Below are 24,484 nucleotides of genomic sequence, written 5' to 3' on the forward strand. Positions count from 1 at the left end.
CTCCACTTTAAAAAAACAACAACAAAAAACACCTAACCCAAGCTTGTTTGAAACACTGACCTATGCCTTCACACACCCATTTTTTTTCAGTATGCTCACCTGCTTGCTTTGTCAAAATTGGTTATCTAGCTTTTGCAAAATGAAGCACTCTAAAGCTGTCTCTAAAAACTGTCTCTTTATTACTTAAAGTCAGTCTCATTGTAAAAGCCTTCATATCTCCATGTAAAAATCTTAGTCTGTAGTTCTAGCCTCAATATCCCAATATTACTTCATTTTATTCTGGATATTTGTTACTGTCTTTAAGTCCTGTTCTGTGTCTCACCTGCACACTCATATCTATCCTCCAGCATGGAATTGATTGTAATACACAGAAAGCTAAGTTGTAAGTTCTTTGGATGTTCTTTGCATCATTATTTTGGCAGATTTTAGGAGAGTTTTTGTTTTATAGGAAAAAATACATGCACATATTAGTTTTCAGATATTTGTGGACTCTCTTTTTATACCACATAATAATTCAGTATAATAATTTACTAATTTTTCTTGGGATTTTTGCTTCCTTCCATAATGTAAACAAGTCATTGCAATGTTCTAAGATATGCGAACTCAGCTATGAGATAAGCAGCATAAGGCACTGGTACATTGTTTATGTAATTTTTGCTTTTTGTGTTGCAGATCAGCATAATGACTCTACGAATGTTTGAGCACCTTTTGCAAAAACCCAATGAGCATATTCTTTATAATTTGGTTCTGAGAAATTTAGAAGAAAGAAATTACATAGAATATAAGCCACTGTGTCAAGAAGATAAAGATGTGGTAGAGAATGGACAGATTGCAGGAGCAATGTAAGTTTCTTTTTTAAGGAAAATTTTCACAGCAGCTAACTTGGATATTTATTTTTAAAATCAGGGTGTTTTAGTAATTGAAGGAAAAGTGAGCATTGAGAGCACACTGAGTGCTCTGCGTATTAAGCGGTATCCATAATAAGCATATCTAAAGTGATGCACAAATTATTATATTACCAATTGTTGGATCTGTAACAGAAAAGCTGAAATTCTCAAAAGCCTCTTTTCTGAACACTGGGCACTCAAAGATGGTCATTTAGCATTGTACTTACATGTCGACCTAGCTTAAACCCACGCACATTTGTACTGTATTCAATGAGGTTGTTCCTGAAGTCAGTCACTTAGGTGTCTTGTTTACATTTAAGTTCTAGAATAATTTTTTGGTGGAAAAACTTTTCTGGGACACTTCACATAAAATTCTTTGAAATACCCTATGTAACTATTGTAACATTTTTTTTATATATATACTGATGGAGAGGGGTAAGGACTAATCACACCAGCTATTTTAGAAATTATCTAAATTAAGGTGCCTGAGTCATCTAAAATAACCTGGTGATTTCCCAGAGTATATCTCTTGTGAAAAATGTGTCTAAAACATTTATGTGATGTAATGCAGTGATTTTGTACCAGTCAAAAATGTCTGCTCTGTTCTTCAGATCAGCAGGTTATGATTTTTCTTTAAAAGAAGAGAAATTTTGCTGGTTATGTGCAGAGGTTGGCATTTCTGCTTATTAATTTGGTAAAAAGCTGTGCATATGGTAGCGTTCTGAAAAACATCTTAGTTGTTCAGAGAAGAAAAACAGAAAGCATGCCTTTTGATCCAGTTTCCTGCCTTGCATAACATTCTGTGAATGACTTTGTCTAATATAATCTTATAGAGACCTGGAGGAAGATCCGCTATTTACTGATCTGTCTCCAGATAACACATTGTCAGCTCAAGAGTGGCTCAGTGCTTCTCCACCTGTCAGTCCAGAACATCCAAAAAATGATGGGAAGACTGAAGTTCATAAAATTGTAAATAGGTAAGTTGAAATAAACACTTAAAGAAATCTCTGAATATGTGGGTGTCTGTGCACACTGTTGCAAACTAAATGTACTCTGTAATGGATGTTATTCTGTGCCAGCTGGTAAAATGAGTCCACAGAAGAAAATTATGTGTCATTTTATCAGAAAGCTACTCCTGAAAGATTAGAGAAAGATAAGTAAAAATAATTCATCATAGACCAAAAGACTAGATAAACTTTACAGCTAACAGTCTAGCCAAATACTCACAATTCCGAATGAAAGCCTCATTAGTATAAAGCTTTCTTTTCTCCAAAAGAGGTAAAAAAAACCTCTACCTTCCCAAAGTTCCTTAAACACTTACATAGAAGGAAATAATTGCCAAACCAGAGATAACCTTCTGTTCCTTGAAAACCAAGAGGCATCTCTGTCACCTGCAACATACCTTTGTGCATGCTAGACATACTGCAAATAGGATATCATGAAGAGGACAGGTTCTTCTCTAAGCATCTTAGTGATGTTAATTCTATTAGCAACTAATATTAGGACAAATGCTGTTTGCCCTGTTAATACACTTTAGCAAAGCGGCACTGGTATTTCAGTGCTGCCCTATTTGCTTATCCAGAATTAATCAAAAGAATTAATCAAAAGAATTAGCCAAAGGCAGCAAACAGCCCAAGGACAGTAAGCACAGACTGGAGTGGCTTCTTGCCTTCTTTCCCCCAGTACTTCTACATATAGTTTACGGTGGACATGGTTTGGAGGAAAGATAAAACAATCTCCTAAATTCAACCTATGTAATATCCATCATTGAATAGAAATGTTTTCAGGATTTGCAGTGTTTTGCAGATTTATCTTTTCAGATAAGATGAGCTCCATACATATTTCTGCATACAAATCTTACAGGAGCCTTCAGGAGTTCAGTGTGGAGAAAGCTAAACTTTGGGAAAAGGGTCCAAAAGCAGTTTTATTTTTCTGTCCAGAAATTTTAATTGTCTTTTAAAATAAATTTGTAATGAAATTTCCTCTCTAATAAGCTTCAGAATTCTCTGATGTTACTTAGGCCAGGTATTGGTGAAGTAATAAGCACATAAAGTGTATGCACTACATACCTGGCAAGGGCATTTATATGCAAATATTCCTAAACTAGATATTAGATATTTATTACCACAACAAACCGGGAAATAAAACTGCCTGTGCAGTAGGTTAAGAAGAATTTTGACTGTAATTCTCTTTGGACTCATTTATTCCCCAGTGAATTTTCCATGTGTTCTTGTAAGATGGAGCCTGACCTTTAGCAAACACTTGGACTGCTTATGACTATTCCTTTTCATCTCCATTCTGTCTGCTCATTTTCAGAAAGTGCTAGCCTTCCACTGAGGTTTTTACCTCTAGTGTTAGATAGAACAGTTCTGAAGTGTAAGTCTTTTTACAAACAATAGTCAGAATGCACATACGATTCAGTATTGTGAACACTATTGCAGATAATGCAAAAGTATTGATCTGGTGCTCTGTGGATTATGGGTATTCATTAACACACTTTTATCTCTGTAGTTTTCTCTGTCTTGTACCTGATGAAGCCAAGTCGTCATACCACGTGGAGGGTACAGGTTATGATACTTACCTCAGAGATGCCCACAGACAAGTAAGTCAGCGAAGTCTTCATTATTCCTCGAGAATTTGCAGTGATTATGCGGATATACAAATGCTTCTATAAATAGTCCTAATGTATGCATCTTCTAGTAATGGAAGATGAAAAAAGTCAATTTTTATTTTCTAATGGAAACTTAGCTTTGGAGATTTTTTTGATGATGAATCCACTTTGTGGGAATAATGGATGACATTAAATGCATTAATATTCATATAACAAATACACTGAGAGGAAATCTGAACTGCTGATAGGTTCTTAATTTGCTTTTGCATTTATCTGCATTCTCTTGGAGAATTGCCTGCCAAGCTGTTTGAAAGGACTAAAGGGAAATTAAAATGCTGCATAGGAGTTATGCAATCTGGGACTTCAAAAATAAAGGCTCATCACAGGGAATGCACAGCCTAAGGCGTTCAGGTTTGAAATAGAGGGTTCTGATAGGAAGGGAAACCTTTATGATTTACTATTTTGAAATAAATGCAGCTTTTGTTTTTACACATGTAATCTAAAGTCTCCTTGGTCAGAGGACAATCTCTAATTATTTGCAGCTTTCTTATTGAAGCCCTGTGAGTCTTCTATTATAGAAAAAATTATGCAAAGAAGTAACCAAGAGAGCTATATTTAGTAGGTACTTCAAAAATTCCATGATCTCTGAGTTATGACAGCAGCAATTTAGGGTGAGAAGCTTGGATTTCTGTATTTATTGTATTGTTTTATCTACAGTCTCCTGAAAAGAAAAGGAATAGAAAATAGTGAATAAGAAAACAAAGGTTGACGTAAAATTCCTCCATGTTCTATTCTTGGATGCTAGAAAGTACATATCATCTTTGTATTTCTTTCATGTCTTGGGAAAAAGAGTATTCTGGGAGTTATTAGAGAACAAAATTGGTTTCTGTCACTTCCTGACAATGATATGGCTACTCTTAAAATATTTCCCCCCTAAGAATAGCACTGCCTATTGCTGTTATTACAACCAAATAGCTGTTCTGCTTCCCTATTTCTATTCCTGGAAGCTTATACCAGTAGGTAAGCTGCATGCACTGAATGATTCCCGAGTCTGTTTTGTCTCACTTTTGCTACTGTTTATTCTTGCATTCCTTATTTTCACATGTATTATTGGTGCTCCTTTCAAGGTACAATTCCTTGAAAGTGAGACACCAGGCAGCCCGCAGCACATCGGAGGCAGAAGCTGATGGGGTATTAAGAAAGACTGCTGTGGATGATAGGAAACAGAGGGAGGGAAGAGAAAGCCCTGAAGTTCATTTTGTTTCTATCACCTGCTCATACACATGCCTTCCCTCCCTGGGGAATATGGGAGCAATATGGGTTGGATGTTGGGATAAGCTGCCCATGATACAGTGACAGTGTGGTAACTTACTGACAAGAGTAATGTATAGGAATGTAACTTCTGCTTTAGAAGAACCTAGATCAAGATGTGTATTGTTAGCTTTGCTTTGTGTTTCGGTGTCTGCCAATTTTGGGTAGCTCAGTTTTCCATGTGTTGTGTTTCTAAAACTACCTTAGTATCATGAACGTTGAGAAGAAAATGAAGTGCCTGTATAGAAACTGGTTATGTTTATTTCAGAATGGCTGTTCTTTTGGGGCTTAGATTTCTCGTATAGCTACAGATTATGGTTTTAAGGCCTAGACACTATTAAAAGGAAATGAAATGATTTCCATGGAGGTTTGAGTATGTTTTCCTCTCTACTTTTTTCTAGTTCCGTGATTATTGTGTCATCTGCTTACGGTGGGAGTGGCCTGGATCTCCCAGGTCTTTGGAAAAGTGCAATTTAGAAGCATCATTTTTTGAAGGACACTTTTTGAAAGTCCTCTTTGAAAGAATGGGCAGGATTCTTGATCAGGTAAGAAAAAGCAAGCTATAAGTTCCATTTCTGAATGCTTTCATCACTACTAAGTGGCTAGTGTCCATCAGGTCTTGTGGATTCCCATCATTCAGATGTCTGTTACAGCATCATATTATTGTGTAAAATCCCATGTCCTTGTTGCAGGTTTCTGTAGATTACAGGATGTTATAGCGATCAGTATTCTCTCACTAAAAACAGAACAAAAACTTCTTGTACATTAAGCATGTTATATTTGTTAGCCATCTTTCTGTGTACAGAATGTTTTCTTGACCAGTGTTGTGATTGAAATGTCATTTAAATTGATGACTAATACAAGAATATCTTTGTGTGGTAAAGGATGAGTGTAAGATAGTATCCTTAAGTACTCTTTGGGACTAGCATCACTGGTTCTGTTTCCATTTTCTAGTATTTACACCTAGAAAGCATGTACATTTTTCAGTAAATAAAATGCGTTACATCTCCTTTCTGTCACACTTCTCTGAATTTCAATCTGGAGTCTTGTTCAGAACACAGTTTACACCATTGTGAGATGAGAAGAACTTACTGTATTGCTGGTAACATTCTCCCCATGTTTTTTCAACAGTTAGAAAAAAACTACATTGCAGAGAAAAGTTCTAGAAGGTATCCTTTTCCATCTGCAATGTAAAGGTGTTTTTCTTTTTTCCTGTTTCATTATATTCAAGTAATGAAAGTATAGCTGCCAAGGGCAAACAAGTGAGATATGATCTGACAGGCTCCTTGTCCTGAAAAGGACATGTCAGACCCAGATTAGTATAAAGGAGTTAAAAGAAAGTGAATTTTCCTGCTCTGTGTTTCTTTCTGTGTCTAGCCTGTTCACGTGACCTCGTCTTTCTGAGGAGAAGCAACATGAAGGCTCAGGGAGATGAAAAGGAGGTCACCGTGTACAAAAATTTCTTGTTTCTTTGTCCTTTCTAAATTCTGGACTTAAGTTAGTCAAGTTGACATTGCTGTTTTTGATGAGGAAGATGCCTTTCCTTCCTGGTAAAAATGAGTGCTGAAAGTCTAGATTACACTCCCTATAACACCAGCTGGAGTTGCTATAGATGCAGTAGTGCCAGTTTTTCAGAAGTTTGCACAATTCTGTTTGGTTTTGCATGTGCAGCTATCTACAGAATGACTAGTTAGCTGTGGTACTGCCAGATTTCCTGCTCGTAAACAGGACCAGAGTCATTTGGACATATAAATGCACAGGCAACATGACAGGAAGCCAGAAGTTGTTTCTAGGTCAGCTCTGTGAGTGTTTAGAGGAGAAGGATGTTTGAGATTACTGACTTTTATAATTCAGAATTTGGAAAAGAAAGCCAAATACTGCTGTATTGTGTATTCTTAGTGTTTTGGTTCCAGTAAACATGTACTGTGCTCTTCCCTAGTTTTAAATGGTTATAGATTGGAGTTGTAAGGAAACCTGGTTTTCCTTTTTTAGGAAAAACAATCCTTGTGGATATGAAAACCTTGACTGAGCAATGACACATAAATTATAAAAAGTAAAGAAACCAAATTACATCCCCCGAGAAACACCTAAGTATCAGATACATATGATTACAGCAAAAATAGCATCTGGCATGGCAGCACAGTGCCCATATTGACATACTACCGGTCGGCATGACACACATTTGAGTTAGTCAAGCAAGGTGTTTCAATCTGTGGTGTCAAAAATACTTGACTCCAGAACTAAAGTGAACTGTCTGAATCAAACAGCAGGGGTAAATTCATACTATATTGTACCAAAAGCTGCCTTAAAAAAAAAAAAATAATAATTTAAAATAGAAATTGCTAGGGGTTATTCATGGTGAAACATACAAACAACATGGTGAAACACGCAAACATTCATGGTCAAATGCATAGAAAAACCTGGGTCTGACCAAAGGCAAATTTGACACAATATATGCTGATGTCCAGATAAAGTAAAAAATTCGGAAAAGCCTGTAGTAGGGATACAGTACTACTTACAGATTGTGTTCGATGTCCTTTTTGCTTTGTCTTAGGTAGTTCTTGTGTATTTATCAGTTTTCATCAGTGGATATCAGAAAACTTTACAGGGCTGGTCAGTGTCATTCACCTAGTTTCTGACAGAAGATAGCTGAGGCACAGAAGTAAAGTAACTTGTTTCAGCGCTGTTCAAATCTAGTACCTTAATTACTAGACAGTACCTCCTTCCTGCTGTTAATATTACCCATTAAATGTCTGTGGAAGTAACTGTTTCCTAAGAACTTTCTAAACTCCAAATTTTGCTGGTTTTCTCTAACTAGAGAACATATGGACATAAATAAAAGCTCAGCTTTCCTTAATGCTCTCAATGAGTTCAAATCACAACAGCAATCTGTCTGAACAATGCAGCACGTGTTACTACTTTGTTTCCTTCTCTTCTTGCGAACATCAGATAAATCTCATGGCTTCAAAGCCTCCTAATGAATTGACTGACTCACACAACTCTAAAGACCTTCTCCAGCCGTTCAGTTAGACAGACAGTGGAATAGATTTATGGGAGGAATTTGTGTCTCTGTCTGCACAGTAACTTTTCTCTTCCACACTAACTCAAAAGGTAGTAATCCCTGTCACCTATAACATCTCTGGCCCAGAAGCTGAAAGCTTCATGCATTTGTTAGAAGATTGGGATGAATCTCTCGCTAGAACATATCAAGTACAGAAATAACAGCCACTGACTGGGAGAAATAAGTGCCTTCACTTCACAAGAACTGTAAGACAACTCCCTCTGGCATGCCACGGTGACTAGTAACGAACTCAGGATTACGATACCTAAATGTTAGTTGGGTGTCCATATCTAGTCAGTGGAAATTTTGTCAGAACAGCCCCTGTAGTCTCAGGAGCTGTTAGACTGAGAAACCAGTAGGTGTCTTTTAAACCTAATGAATCACCGTCTCAGCTTCCTTGACTGTAATGACTGTCAGGTCGACTCAGTTGCCTGAACTGAGGTAACTGTTGCTGTTTTTGTGATGCCCGAGACATTCCCACAAGCTGGCAGTTACCACACAGATCTTGCAGGATCCACCCTCTGTGGAACTGTCAAGAGACTATCAGGATGCTTGGGAGCATCTGAGGCGGCATGAGATGTTTATAAGCAATTGTATCAAGTGTCAAATCTCTGTTGAGTAGGCTAATGAGAGCTTAGACATGTAGGCGCACCTAAATATATCTAAATCTGAAGCTGAAGTCTTCCAGATCTTGCTCTGGAAAAGGGAAGAATCTGTTCCCTGATTCTTCAGTGGGATGCTAACTTGAGAGCATCAAGGTGGTAATTTGAGCCCCTGAGCACACATCGTCTCCTAGATGTGATTATGCCATGAAGATGTTGCTGCCAACATGCTTCTGGCAGGCAAAGGGATTGAATGAGGGCCCAGTAATCCATTTCAGGTAGAATCAGGCAGATTAAGTGAAACCATCTGTGCACTGGTAACATCTTCAGACTGGCATAGGCATGTACTAAGGGAATGTCCGTCCAACTCTTGCCATCACTGTCTGTTCCAACACTCAATAGATGGAAGGAAATTCCACTAGTTTGGATATTTTGGCCTGCATTAAAACATCAGATTGTTTTCCCTGCAATGAGAAAATTGAAGACAAAAAAAAGAGGAGTTCTTGGAACATGAAGAAGCTGTGATGAAAGCACTTTCTTTTATGGAAATGAGTTTCTTCCTGGGATAGTAAAAACCTTTAAGCTAGGTACTGTTTTTTTCCTGGAAAGTCCTTATGGCTGATCAGCGTCTTGTGGTGTCTGACAGTGTTGCCTCTTCCATGTGGTTGATTTGGGGAAAGGCAGCGCAGAAGAAGCTCAGAATTTCATGCCATGTTCCCAGCCCAGGATTGCCTCATCTCCAGTAGCATGCTGCCACAGGATGACCTGGCCTTCTGCAGTGGTTCTTTACAGGAAAAAATGAAAAAAAGAGAAATACATTATTAGCTTTAAACGGGGATTTATCACTGTCAATTTCCTAAGCTCATATAGTTTGCGGTTATCCAGGAGAAGCAAGAAGATGTTTCATCGAGGCAGATGTTTGATGTAGGCTGATTCTATGCTATTTGTTTGGCTAGTGAGCTGAAGAACGGTTTTATAGGAAGAGGACTTCTTATCCTACAATAAACAGGAAGTGTGCAGAAGTGCCCTGTGGTTGTAGCAGTTACATCGATAATGATATCTGATGCTTAACTGTCATATTCTTTTTAATCCTGCTGTGGGACAGGTTTGGGGCCTGTCTTCTAATCTAGCTTTTTATCTATACATATTTATAACCCTGTATGTGAGGTTGTAGTAGTTGAATAAACACTTGCTGGATAAAAAGAACTCTATGTGAAAATAACAAAGCACTACATTTTCCTTGTTTGTTTGTTTTTTTGCAGCCCTATGATGTAAATTTACAAGTTACGTCAGTGTTGTCCAAACTCTCCTTGTTTCCCCATCCTCATATACACGAATACCTTTTGGATCCTTATGTAAACCTAGCCTCTGGCTGCAGGTCTCTCTTCTCTGTTATTGTCAGGGTGAGTAAACACACGGTTAATATTTACATATGGCTATATAGCAGTGATATATTTAGTAACTTCGTAATGAATATTTAAAGCTGTTTAAGCTAGTTTAAGTTGGCAAATGGCTTCCCACTGAAAATAGATACTTAGCTCTGGATTTAAAAATCAGAATTACTGATTTGCTACCAAAAATATTGGAAAATATGTTCTCCAGCATTTATTCTGATTCTGCATGTCTTCAGAATTGTTTGTTTTTTTTAGTTTCATAACGTAGATGTAAAATATCCCTTCTGGCAATGATGTTGCTTTAGGACTAGGTGACATTGTTGTCACTTGCAGGCAACATCAGGTAATGCAGTAAGAACAGAAAAAGTACAGGTTTGCACCTGGATGGGAAAGAGAGGGCTTTAATTTACACTCCAGCAAAGGACACTCTGAATACCTGTGCCTGGGTGAATATCTCTGCTCATCCTCTTTTTTTTCTTTTTTTTTCTGATGAAAGCTGTTTTTTACAGTCCAGCCTGTGACCCTTGTCTGGATTCCAGTCAGCAATGAAGTGCTAGATTTATTGGAAGTCCATTTCCTTTCCCTCTCTGATTTCATCTCTTCCTGCCAGACCTTCATCCTACAAGTGCTGGCTGGATGCCTGTCACAGCGCAGTCGTCTCAGTCAGAGATCCCTTGGCTACCCCACGCACCAGCTGTTATTAAGCTGGTCAGGAGCCTATTAATGGTGCTTACCCAATGCTAACAGAGGGCTTAGCTCCCTTTTTCCCAGCAGCCCTCCCCATTTCAAATATAATCTTCACTCTCTCCCTTTGTGCTTTCCCTAAACCCGTGAATTTACTGGTCAATTGCCTGCGTCAACATTTACTAAGACGAATTAATCACTGATGTAATTAAAATAAATGAGTAATATAATCTATGACAATAGCTAGGAAGGCTTCAGAGCTCCTGTCCTCTTTTATCTCTTTGCTTTCTTCACTCACACCCTTGGCCCTGCTCATATCCTTAGTGCTTATGACCACTCACCCTTTTTTGGCACAGAGCAGCTGTTCTGCATATTGTTTTGTGAGCCTGTGACGATTCTGAAGTGGCTCTGTGTCCCAGGCACTGAAGGCTGTCATCTGTCCTTGCTGCCAGCCGCTCTGCAAAGGTGTGACTGTGTGTGCTGATGGCGCTTTGCTTTGCAGGTTGTTGGAGACCTCATGGTTAGAATCCAGCGCATCCCAGATTTCACTCCCAAACTTCTGCTGGTCAGAAAACGCCTACTGGGCTTGGAGCCTGAAGGGCCCATGTGAGTAAATACATTGCATATTCTCTAAAGCTCACTACTGGTTTTTGTGCATGCCAGTCCTGATTCTCTGCTGATTTTTATTTTAATTTTCTCTCAGCATTGACCACATGACATTACTAGAGGGTGTGATTGTGCTGGAAGAATTTTGCAAAGAGCTGGCAGCAATTGCATTTGTGAAGTATCATGCCTCATCTACACCATAAGCAGCCTTGACGAGTGGCCAGGCTGTAAAATCCCCCGGCCTGTTTTAGCCAGAAGGACTACCGACAACACCCAGCTAGAAGAGGTGACACCTCCTGGCAAAGCGTCTGTTGACATTTGGCAGGACTGGAAGACGGGTTACTTTCACCAGTTGTTGGATTCGCCACGTTGTGAGGTAGATGGATTCAAATGGACCTAGAATGTGATTAAAGGCATTTTGGGAGAAACCAATACATAGCATTTCTAGCCACTGTGCAAAGATCTGCAGAAGCTGCATGAAGAACCACAGACATCAGACCTTGGTTATTGTTCTGTTATAACAACGATGTTCAGGGAGCTAGGTCTTTCATGTTTTGGAGCTCACGTGCGCCAGTTCGCTTTTTGTGACCATATTACTTTTAAGTAGCAAATTAATTTTATAACATTTTTATGTCCTAATTCGTTTCTTCTCATGTGAAAGGAAATCACAATTATAGTTGAAATGAATATTATTAGAAATGAAGAGAGGTTCAAAAAATCCACTAATTCGCATACAGTGAAATATATTCATGAGGGATTTTTTTTCTTTAATTTTGTGACTCTTAAAAACAACTCTGAGCTTGATTCCCCAGTGGATTACTTCAGGAGATATATTAGTATAAAACCAATACTAGTGAATTAACCCTGATTCAGGATCACGTCCGTACCAAGTATATCTGAAATGTACGTGTTTATTGCACATTTGTCTCTGTCCTTCCAAGTGATTGCTCTTCAGGTCATCTGTGTAACTAGGTGTACTTCAGTTTTTTGCATGTGAACTCTAGTTGCTTGGCATTTCACCTTTACAGGGAAATGAATTATAGGTCATTAGTAGTTGTTGCTGAAACAGTATTTTTAATTTCTTTTTTAATTTCTAAATTTACATTTAGCTTGAATTTATTTAAGAATCTTTTGTGCCTTGAAAATTGGCAGCATAAATGTTCTGTCATTTTTAGAAACGTTTTTGTTTATCTAACCCTAGCAGCGGTGCCCAGCAGAAGATTGCCTGATGCCAATTCAGTTGCAGTGTTGATACGTTATGTAGGACCAAAATGTACACCTGCTTTGCATGGTGCTGGGATACAGAAGGGTATCTCAGTGAGTCTGTCAGTGTGAATGCTGTCAGCCAGGGCAGTCGTTCTCATTGCTTGGACTTTGCTGCTGTTTCTCTACAGTGATGGCAGCGAGCCCTTCAGACAGGGCTTGCAGCTCGCTGCCACCCCTGCACTAGCAGGGCCAGGAGGCTGTGCTTTAACCTTCAAGCCACACGCAGTGATTTGCGTGAGAGACCTGTCCTGCACACCGCACAGGTGCATAGTACCTCTCTCCCCTTCTACAAACCTAACAGTATAGGCAGGCAAGGTAGAGGTTAGTTCCTTGTGTTTACATTGTCTTTCTTTGTCTTTCCTAGTGTCCTTTTTGCACAGCTAATGCCTGTTTTGGATGTGATTGCTTATATGCAAATATGGACTCATTTACTCAGTCACTGGAATTGTCCTGGATTTGCGTGACTGTACCTAGAATCAGATTCTGCTCTGAATCCATGCCTTTGAGATTATTTTTTTTAATATGTTTACGGAATCTGGTTGTTGAGAGGTCATTTAAGTTAGCAGGCTAATTAGAAGTGTCACAGTTAACAGGCTAAATTTATTCTTGTCACAACAGTGAAGGTGGTCCTGCTGTAAAGGCTTCCTGTGCAGGTTCAGCTGGGGAGGAAGGCTAACAGAGCAGTGCTGGAACTGGGGAAATATTTTGGCAGGTAGAACCAAATTCAGTGGCTCCTTATACTGGGAGGCGTCTGTACAGTTTCTTGGATTTATCTGGCAAAAAAAAAGCAAATGTATTTTACTTCCCAACCTTCATTTTTCCCTCCTGAATTTAGCCCTGAAGTGTTTTCAGATCAAAGTAGCATAGTAGGATAAAGTTTAAAAAATGACACTTTTCTCATTTTTGTTCTTTAGAAATATACCTTGAAAGTAGCAAATAATTTTAGTGATATGTATTGCAGTCCATACTAGAAGCTTCATTAATGTACCATACTTGACATATAATTTAGAGCATATGTCTATGCGGTGATGCTTAATACATATGTTTGTTATAATTAAGGTCACAATTCAGCGAAACAGTTAAACATAAGGTTAATTTCAATAATTTTCCTAAATCATAGTAGTCTCTTGCATGGATAAAGTTAAGCTGTTGAGCACAAATGCTGATGCTTCATTGAATTTGTGTCTTTATCGTTTTTTCTTGAGCTTAATTACTTTTTCCTTAAAATTTATATTTCATTATTTATTTTTTTAAGTGTATGTTCCAGAATACTTCTGATGTCCTAATTTCAGTGGAAACTGGAAGTGATAATACTGCTATGAATGAAAGGGAGAGAAATGTTAAGCAAAACTTGCAAGAGCTTTCCAAGCTATATAATGATTTGTAAAGCCATGCGGAAGATGCCTGATCTTAAATGAAACCATTAACATCACCTCTGGTATTGTTGTTTTTACTGATACCTGAGCTCATTACGTTGTAAGGAATTGTATCAGTCAGTTTCTGGAAGGACTGCTGCAATGTCTGTGGCATTTTAATGCAAAATAGTTTACCAAGCTGCAAACACAATTCCTTAACTCTTGTACATGGAGGGGGGGGGGGGGGAAGTAGATATAACTGTGAGTACTCTTAAATTCGGGATAAAATTGTTCAGTCTTCAACAACATTGGAGATGTTCTTGCAAACTAAATCTTACTCAGCTGATAAATTTGTAAGACACGGATCCGTCTTGGTAAGAAGTGAAGCAATGCTTGAAGTTGCATTAGCCTGAACTGATTTTGTGAGTGCCGCCTACAAACCCTTGGTTACCATACACGATGACAATGACCTTTATTTTGTAAAAGTGATTTAATCTTCCTTAAGAGATGGAACTCATTTAATTTTGTTTTGTGATACTTTTCATGCACTTTTTTTAAAAGAAGAACCTTCTTCTTAGGTTAGAAGTTAGTTAAGGTCCATGTTTTCACCTTTCCAATCTATGCGTGCCATTGAGGTGCCCATCTTGTTTCTCTGTGTTTGTATATTTATTACCCAGAGATGGACACCTGAGAAAATGTATGGCCTGAAGTTCACAACATATGGAGATCCTCCACATATCTGTGGAAAATGCAAGTGCTTATCACCTTTGAAAATATGGCCACTGGTATTAGGTTGAAATGCTTGAAAGGAATACTAGAAAAATTTTTGATTTCAAAAAGCAGATGCAAACTACTTTTTAACCCTTGATGCACGTGTGTAAATAGACACATTTTTACGTTTTTTCCATTTAAAGTATGTATTTGATTTAGACTCTGATATAGCAAATTTTGTAATAAGCCATGTGCTAAGCTCCCGTAGAACAAGTTTGTCCTTAGTTGTCTTCTCATATGACTGTAATATTCCTGGTATTCAGATCTCGTCTGTGTAATGTTCTTACTATGTATTTGTCTGTGCAATATAAAAGCTGTGATTTGACACAGCTTGAGTCTGGTTGTATATCACCTATGTATATATATACATAGATATATATATATATATATGAGAACCAGAATTCCGAGCTTGCTTACACTATGATTAGTGTAAAGATCGTTGCACGTGATTTTACAGGGCACAAGTAATCATGGAATGGCTTTGTAAATGCATGGTAATTTCTACCTTAACCTGCTGTGTGACTCCACAGGTGACATTTTATTATTACTTACTGTCTCAGTACTAAACCGAAGTGCTAGGTAAAATCTAAGGATTATGTAGCAGATTTAGTGTTACATGAAAAATCCATATCCGATGTGGCATATCCTACAGGGTTTTCAAACCGTGATTCTCAATAGTTTCTGTGCCCTGTAAAATAGTGTAACTATATAAAATAAACGTTCCTTGTTTTGCCTCCTGCCTTGTTTACATTAAACAGAGGATATTCAGTAAAATTTTTCTATTAAACTTTGTGTAGGTCACTTACTGATAGTGTTGCTGAAGTTTCACAGGTGTGGGATTTCCGGTGAGGAATACTGAAACAGCCACATTAGCAGACATACAATATTAAGTTTTACAAAGGAAGTTGCAAGAAAATCCAACTTTTTGTGCTAAAAAATGCATGCAGGATTAAAAGGGATATTCTCCAAATAAATGAATTTCAATGAAGCCACTTCTATTATTACAGAATACATAACGGATTTTGTTAGATGACCTCAAGGCAGAAAATACTGAGTCTTCATGGTGTCATATTTTATATCGTGCCTTTGATCTTGAAATCTTTTTTTTTTTTTTAAGTTTATTTTGTTTGTCACTGCAGCATCTTCTGGAATAAACCCATTTCCTGCACTGTGCTGTACTGTGCAGGGCTCAGAGTGAATCAGCGTGCTCTTTCCCATGAAAAATGGAAGCAAAGGGAAATGGCCAGCATACAGTCATCCTGAACACAGATTAATGTCTGCTCTTCCTGAGAGCCCTAATATCTTTCAATACTGCAGCTGGTCAAGACCTTGGTTTTCTATTGCATTTGAGAGCAGAGTGCCTCAGTCACAACAGCGGTTTATTGAATTGGGTACAAATGTCACGTACGTGAGTGTGCATCTCTTCTTCCTTCAGGCCCTTTGAGGAAAGCTTTGTTACATGTTTTTATATTTTTTAAAATCGTATTTGTTGGATATCTTTTCTTAGTATCTCATCTAGTTTTGGTGTCCTTCAAGTTTTCATAATCTTTTAAAAAATCTTACTGCTTTGTAAGATTCCCTTTGAGGGCTACACTTGGATGTTAAGCTGTTTTTCCTTCTCAATATTTAACAGCTGCATGTGCTCTTGCATCTTGAACAAGGAGAGAGCAACAGCAAGATGATACACTTGACAGCTTTTTTATAGCTCTCAGCATCTTTCCTCCATCCTCCTGGGTCTCAGAGATTGTCATCTCCCACCCCAAATCATTTACTTGCTGTGCCTGCATGAGGCATTTAGAGATTTAGGGACACTTTGGTTCCTCAAGCAGTGAGGAATTTGAATCAAAATTGCACATTTTATATCTTCTTGTATTTTTCGCTTACTTTCGATATCCTTGAAATCACTTCATTATTGAAGCTTGGTAATCTTATGGCACTTGCATTCTGATGCAAGTTTGGGGGGCTCCACATCCTACTGAAAGAAAAAAAAAAAAAAACACAAAAAAACACTACTATGGGCGTGTGGTTTATCCTTCATATTCGTTAGCTCATTTTACAGATTCTCAGTCAAAGCTCTCAGTGCAGATACAAGTAGCACAGGATCTACCGAATTTGTTAACCTTTAAATATTTCCAGAGCTGGTGCTGTCAAAGCCTGCAGGATTTTGCTGGTTTGGTATGTGATCCAATTGGATTAAAGGGTATTAATGCTCGGAGAAGTGAATCTGTCACAACTTGTATGAGCCCTTTTGGCCTAAACCCATATGCTCCTGGTGCATCCTTGATCAGCTGATGTTCTGTCTCAAGGATGAGCAAGAGGATTGAAGAGCAATTTAGGAATCAAGTGAAGCGTATGGTGGATTAAAGTTTTCAGGTGACTTAAGCTTCTTGGGAATGCCAGAAAAGCAAGAAAGTATGAAAAGTTGAATTTTACAAGTTCAGACTGGTTGCTGGTTTTGCTTTTGGAGTCAGATCGATAAAGATAAAAAGATGCAATGCATCTTCGAATTTAGTATCTCACCAAGTGGAAGGGCTACTTAAATCGTCCTTGCTAAGATGGTACATATATTCTGAACAACATTTCATTAAATTCCTGCACGTTACTATAAGTGCTGCTGGTGGTATGGAGTCTGCTAGGATAGCACTGTGGCACTGACAACTTTGTCAGTGTTTTGCTACTTTGGTGAAGCAGGTACATCTTGCTCCTCTTGCCTTTCTGCTCTCCAGCATCGTAATTCAGCAGGGGTTTGTACGGCTTTGCCACTCCGATAAAATATTCTACATACTGAAAATTATTGAAGCACCCGCAAGGGAGGAGCCCCACTGCTGTGTTAAGCAGTAGGAGCATGAAGAAAAGCGTAATGTATTCTTAATCACCTTCATTTTCCAAAAAGGACCTTGGTTTATTCTATGTATTCTCTGAAATAACTGGTGTTGAGAAGAGGGAGGGTACCCTCCACAGAGAGCCCTAGATGGCAACTATAAACCCCCAAATGTGTTGCCTTAGGGGCAGCAAAAATGAGACATTTGCATTATCAGTACAGTATCCCCTACCCCAGCTTGGAGAGAGATTTCTGTATTTTGTGATGTCTCCATATGTAATGGAGACATTTTGGATGAAAATGTGAGTCATTGTGCTGAGTAATGACAGATAACAAGACTACAGGAAGTTCTGGGGAAAACGGCAAAAGATATTAAAGTGCAGCGATTTATTTAAGAGCGAAGGGCAACGGGGGTAACTGCTTTTTGCATAGTGAAATTATGGCTCAGGCTTAGTGGAACATTTCCTCACAATAAAAAGATTTGAAAGCCTCACACATTAAGACTGAAGGAAATACTGAACCTGATTTGTCAGCACGTAATTAATGAGGTAATGTCATGGAGGAAAACTGATACTCCTGATCGATGAGAGCTTCCTGACTGAACACTGCCAGGCTAGACGTGGAAGGAACCTGTTACCCGACACGTTTTAAAACCAGACTGGACAAAACATTGAGTGTTGTAACAGGAAGCCAGGCTGTATCAGAGAGGAGATGAAGTGAGCATGTATCCCATTTACCTCCTCAGACTCCCAGCTAATTAACGGCTCCTACGTGATTTGTATTTTTTCCACTAGAAAGCGGTGAAATGGACTGATCCACTTGAAAGTCTCCTGCAAATGAGGAAAGTTGCTGCAATCTGAGAAAAGCAATTTTCAGCCTTCCAAAATGAGGCTCGCTTACATAAAAACCTCTTTGCAGAAGCTGCACCCATTACAAGCAGCGGGGGGCACAGCTTGATGAGCTGGGCCAGGAGCCCCCCATGCTGGGGCACCTCCGAGAGAAGAAACAAATTACCTGTTCTCTGGATCTTCATTATCCTTTACTCGAGAAAGCCACTTGTACCTCCCTCATCTCCGCATCCACAGGAAGCACCTGTCAAGTTTGTGTTTCTTAATTTGGGTTTATTTTCTCGGTCATGAATTTTTATTTCCTAACATTTTCGGAGATTTCTATTTCTATTATTAGCAGCAAGTCTTTGACACTGTGCATCTTTCCAGACAATTTTCCTTTAAGCTTCCTGTAAAGGACAGAAATCTTCCTATTGCCTCTCCTGCCTCCCGAGACTCACACTCTCTTGCCTTGTTAATTCCATCCTTTCAGATCCCTGGGAATATTTTCCTTCTTGTCCTTCACCTTGGGAATTCTGCAGTCAGCAGTTTGTTCAGCCCAGCGGGCACGGCGTGTTAAGGACATAGCAGACAAAAGCAGCGCTGCCTCTGTCCGTGCAGCTCCAGCTGCAGGATCCCTTAGGAAAATCCTAGCTGCATAGTGAGTGTGGCTGGGCGGGTCAGTGAAAACCCAAATGTCGAAATTGGTGGGAATTTGGCATTTGGTAGAAATGATGCAGTCTTCTCTCTCTGCTCAGCGAGCTGATTTAGGCATTTCTGATAATGCGTTAAAATTTTCTAGAGAAAAATAGGAAGGCAAATTAGCAGAGAAGAAAAAACTGGGCTCGGGAGTTTCTTAATGACGCTTGAAGAAAACTGGATAGCTTGGTTGTGTTTAAAGGAAAGATGTGTAAGGAGGTTCCTTCTGTTGATTTAAGGAGCATGCCTATACATGCCACGAACTGGAGCTGGGGTCCTGTACCCGCAGCCTTGTGAGGGTCCCAGGAAGGGCCCAGCACCTCTGCCTCCTTCTGGCTGTTTTTCATCGAGAACTGAGGTCCTGGCTAACACTGAGCATTCGTGGAACACGGTAATCATAATAGCTTACTATTGGCTTCACCAAGGAGTATTGGCTTCACCAAAGGGTTAAAGCATAAACCAGGGAGAAGAGAAGCATGTTTTATTCTGGTTGCTAAACATGTTACTGCTTTGGTGGTGCTTCTTTGTTCAAACAAACCTATTTAACACAAATTCCTAAGGAACAAAAGCCTGAATAATGTGGGATCAAAATTCAGTCCCCCAAACCACCTGGCCTTGCTTACATAGGCAAAAACTTGTCTGCATCGTGTAAGATGCTAATTTAATCCGATGGTAATTGAAGTGTTACCCTCTCATTGCCATTTGCCAGAATGCAGCCAGCCTTGGTCTTGGTAAACAAGACCTCCCATTACCAGCCTGGAATTCGGTTGTTCCTCTGCTCTGACTTTTCACTCAAATTTAGGAGAAGTAGTACCAACACGGGGTGAAATGTGCAATAAAATTGTATTAGCTTTAGCATGCACTTTCACGCTATGTATTATGTCTGCTTCTCTGGAGCCATGATCTCAGCTTGGATCATTAAATAAGGAGTTGGGTTAATATCAACCAGCAAATCACAATAAGCCTTGATGTTTCTAAGATGGGAAATGTGCAGGAAACCAGATTTATCAAACCCTATTTTTACATTCTACAAGATCAAGAGAGAGCATAACCCCTTTTTTTTTTCCTTTTATAATTAATTCTAAATGTCAATTTGATCTACTAATATAATTCTAATTGCTAAATTTCTAAAATAAGGTTGCCTTTTTGTTTCTAAATATCAACCGTAGAGAATAATGAAAAAACACATGCCTTGATGCGATTAAATGTGATCTGTGCTACCAGTCAGCCAGTCCTGCAGCTTGGAGCACACTCTCTCAGTCTCTCGAGTGAAGCTCTGGCACAGTGAGCTCTGAGGAAAGGAAAGCTCTAAGGGGAAAGCTGTAACACAAAAGTTTGTCTTTCACTTCTGAGGTGGAAAAAAGAAGTTCATTACTTCCAATAGTTTGGGATTATGGTACAGCTGACAGTGATTCACATTCTCCAAACAGCTACACTTCAATGCTGATGCTTATCCAGTAAACTAATATTTGCTTATTTAATTTTATTTCAGACAGAAACAAAGGGATGGGAACTGCAAATAATGTGATGCTAATAATTGCAGTGATTGGTGCCATTTAAGTGAACTTTTCATAGTACCTGAGTGCTCGGATTATTTTTTACTCCTAGATCACTGTGGTTTGTTCTGCCTTAGTTATTGTTAATCAGTTTGATGTCCATCCACACACTGTGGTGGTGTTGAATACCTGAGCCACTTTGTTGGGTTGGTGTTTTTGAGTGGCACATGGTTTTTACCCCATGTGACAGCTGGATGACTCAGACTGTTAATAGAGGAAGCTGTCACAGAGGAATTACATATGCTAGGAATGTGCAATGCAGACTTCATTTAACTTTTTTAAGTACAAGCTACATAGGTGTAATTCATCTTTTCAGCTCTTCCTGTATTAAACTGTATGGCAGAGGAGGGCTGACTTCTTATTCTGGACTCAGTTTTCCACGGAAGCTTTGTGTGCTTAGCAGTTACACCAACAATTATCAGAAGTAAGTAGAGATTTACAGAGCAAGCTGACCCAGATGCCATGTAAAGATCTCCAAGCTGAAACTGAAATCAGATGAAGAAAACTCGCACCATCATGAGCCAAGGTCAGTCTAACTTTGTAACTCACCTACTACAGCAGCTAAAGATCCCTGTTTATAGCTTCGTATTACTTCAGTACCATTTATTCTAGGGGCTCCCTGAAATGTTATAAGCACAGCCAAGGAGACACCAATCCCCCATGTGGTATTTGATATGGAGTTTTCTTCATTAAGCCAGGTGAACACAGACCTCCTGATGCCAGGCTGATCCCTGGGCCTACAGCTACCTTCCTCAGGCCGTGAGGCTGGGCAGGAGCAGGGTCACAGCTGGATGGGAAGCAAACAAGAAATGTAGGAGCAGCACAGCAGAACGGCCCTGAGGCCCTGTAACACGACATTGCCACTGTGGTAACAGGCCACGGGCTTTGTGCTGAGTTTGCAAGGCCTCGGGGCTGAGGCCTCTCTGAGCTCCTCCCGACCTGCCTGCGGCCTTGTTTTAATTTGGGTTAGCTGCACCACCAACTGCTCTTCTCACCAGGTGGCCGTGTTTTCCTTTGCTTGTCGTAGCGGTACTACCACGTGTAGCTCTGCACTGTAGCGTTGTGACAGGGTGTGGAGAAATACGGGGCTGGTCGGATGGCTGAGGCCTCGGGAGCATGAGGGTAGAGGAGAACCCGCAGGGAAGAGGTGGGGAGCGGGCTCAGCACTGGAGACCCCGTGGTCTGTATGGCTGTATTATAACTATGACCTGAAATACAGAAATCACTGATTTTTTTTCTTGTGCCTAGACAAAATTCTTTCTGTAATAATCAGATCTGGACTGATAGTGGCTCTTGGAACAGACTTCAAAGATTTCAATTCTACTTGAAATAAATTCTTGGCTTTATATATCAGGTGTGTTTCCTCTTTGGCTATAAAAAAATTTGGGGTTGTAACAGTAAAAAATACACTTCAGAACTACAAAGAAAAAAAAGGGAAAGAAAAGAAAAAGAAAAGAAAGAAAAAACAAGTAACAGGATCAAACAGCAGAAAAATTCCATTCTCTTGCGGCCAGGGGAAAGATTCTGACAAAGCAGGGACAGAGACTCCTGCCTGCCCATGACAAATGTCATCTCTTTTATTACTGTTCTTGACCCCGATACACACCATGCTGTGGAAAAGCTCCTCGCGGGTTTTTCCTGCATAAGAAGAGTGACATTTGATCTGAAGTCAGTCTGGAACTGAGACTGGGGATGTGCACAAGCCTGCTGGTAAATCTTCTGCAATGTTTAAATGGTGCCAAAGTCCCCGTTTGGAGACTGCAGCTGAGTTCAGCCACATCATGCCCATTAAAGAAACAGGAGAACACCTGAGTCCTGCCTCTGACCACACAGCGTCTAACAAAAGCTCTTTTTCTTTGTTTTGAATCCAAACATCTCTGCTGAAGTCAAATCCTACTCTGCAACTGCCTCCAGGTTTAACCAGGATAAAAAATGACCACCCTGACAGTCAGCATGAACAGATTGCAAAAATAGAAACAGAGAATTTCATTCGGATGCTCATCATTATTTAATCCAGCAACCAGTGGACATTAAAATTTCATTTTACCAGCAAGTATTTTTCTTTGGATTGAGTCCCGAATAATTTCATTCTCTGGTTATTTCATTGTTTCAGTGACATACAACAGTAATTATTCTCAAGGGGGTCAGCATGCGTGTGGGAAACAGCATTCATCAGTGGGTACCATTCTTAACCATCCATTTTTCTCTTGGTTTCCTGATTTGCTGTTATGAAGCATTTCCAGGGAGCTGATACTCATGTTTTAAACCATTATATTTCCTACCATTTATAAGCATCTCTGAGCCAGAAATCATTTAGCGGCTGTTGCTGCTGCATCCTTCAGGGACAAAATGTTCTAAAGAGCTAATGTTGCTCTTTCATTAAGAAACCTATTCAGAACCACAGAGAGTGATTTTGACAGTGCAATTGGTAGTTGCTCTAGGGTAGAAGCTTGACAGGAGTCCTATTTTAAGTGAAATGAATGTATACTGTTTATTTAAAGAAACAGAGTCAGCCCCAGATTTTGGTGTGCATACATAAGTACGTACCTGGGTGCCTCCTGCCTCTCTAGATGGCACAGAATTGTTTTGCTCAATACACGAACAAAATCCGTTAGTATGTCTTAGTGTGGTTAGCTGTGGGTGGAGCAGGAGGAGTTTCAGTTCTTCTGGTGGCAAAGCTGGTTTTTAAAAGTTCCTGTCTGTAGCTGCTTGGCATCGTGTTTTCCTCTTGCTGAAAGGTAAGTGTATATACACAAGGATATTCCAGGCGTCATTGTGACACAGCCCAGGAAGTTCAGGTGGCCAACTCAAGCTCACATGCTGCTGCAGGGAGGTGGAAGCATGAAGCAGGGTGGGAACGGGTGGCACATCTCCCTTGGCTTCACCAAGAAGGAGGGGAAAGGAGGATGGCCGCATGGTCAGGCCCTGGCCTGGGGAAGCAGGGGGAAGCTGGAGCCTGCCCCTGGCCCTGTGCCACCACCGCTGCTACTCCAGCGTGGGAGCAGTGCCGCCGAAAGCCCCTGCAGAAGGGTGCAGTTACGGCTCATTAATGCAAGATGGCAGGAAAAACAAAGCGTTGTTATCAGCGCTTCTCATCTCTGTAAGTGCCACTGCACAGGTAATTGCAGACTTTCAAAATTAGATCTCCTGGCAGTGCTGCTGAACACATATGCTTGTGTCTTAGCAAAATGTTCTTTGCAAGGCCTTTGGAGATGAAAGACAGGCTGGGCTTGATTGGAAACCAATTACCTGCTGCTGTGGGGACCTTTGAAAACTAACAGGATTTTTATTTCCATTATCCTTTGATCCCCAAAATGAGCAATATAAAGATAAAGAAAAACAGAACAAAAGAACAGATGTATCAAGTAATGAGTACAAAGAGAAAGGGGGAATCTGCCCGTAGGTTACTTGGATAAATAAATAAAAAATCAAATTGCTGTATTAGAACCCCCCGACAAGCTATAAGCATAAGCAATGTATCTTTCAGCTACGTTTGTAGCTCACACCATCACTCAAACACAGAGCTGCAGTATGGATTTACTGTAGATGGCTGCAGGGAGGATTTTTTTTTTTTTTGGTCTCACATGCAGCAGGAATTGCAGCGTTACTTGTGCAGTTGATGCTACTTCAGGTGCCATCCCTGCAGCAGCGTGTTGCTGCACCTTTGATCTCCTTATTGCCTAATTTCTGTAGCCTTTCTCCTGGTTCGGCTTCATGTTCCAGGAAGGATCCAATGCTGTTGAGTGTGCTTTACAGCCCCAGCTCTGACTTGTTATTTCCTTGCTGCCAGCAGACTGTGGCCAAGGGAAGCAGCTGCAGAGCCATTCACTCCTGTAGCATTTCACCCACTTCTATGGCCCCGTTACTTTAATTTTAGTTTCGCTGTCTGGGGTCAGTCCAAAGCAATTAACACCGAGCATCTGAAATCCGATAGGGATTTAAAGCACAGGGTGAGTGGCTGCCACCTGGTGAGAGGAGGAGGAGGAGGGAGGGGAGGATGAATGAGCTGGACCTTTCCTCTTTCATCCGGCAC

The 24,484-nt window shown here is 39.8% G+C and overlaps 1 protein-coding gene across 1 annotated transcript in view; it reads left to right on the plus strand.

The window, feature by feature from the left end:
- Positions 1-15,322, plus strand: part of FHIP2A (FHF complex subunit HOOK interacting protein 2A) — a 35,973-nt gene extending 20,651 nt beyond the window's left edge. Inside the window, exons 11-17 of the mRNA XM_040563828.1 lie at positions 673-842; positions 1,721-1,864; positions 3,399-3,489; positions 5,211-5,354; positions 9,735-9,875; positions 11,053-11,156; positions 11,254-15,322. Coding sequence (XP_040419762.1) covers positions 673-842; positions 1,721-1,864; positions 3,399-3,489; positions 5,211-5,354; positions 9,735-9,875; positions 11,053-11,156; positions 11,254-11,359 — 900 coding nt within the window. The 3' untranslated portion in view covers positions 11,360-15,322. The remainder of the gene's footprint in view (positions 1-672; positions 843-1,720; positions 1,865-3,398; positions 3,490-5,210; positions 5,355-9,734; positions 9,876-11,052; positions 11,157-11,253) is intronic.
- Positions 15,323-24,484: the final 9,162 nt, after the last annotated feature.

The sequence above is a fragment of the Cygnus olor genome, chromosome 7 (assembly GCF_009769625.2).
Source record: "Cygnus olor isolate bCygOlo1 chromosome 7, bCygOlo1.pri.v2, whole genome shotgun sequence".
NCBI classification, from domain to species: Eukaryota; Metazoa; Chordata; class Aves; order Anseriformes; family Anatidae; genus Cygnus; species Cygnus olor.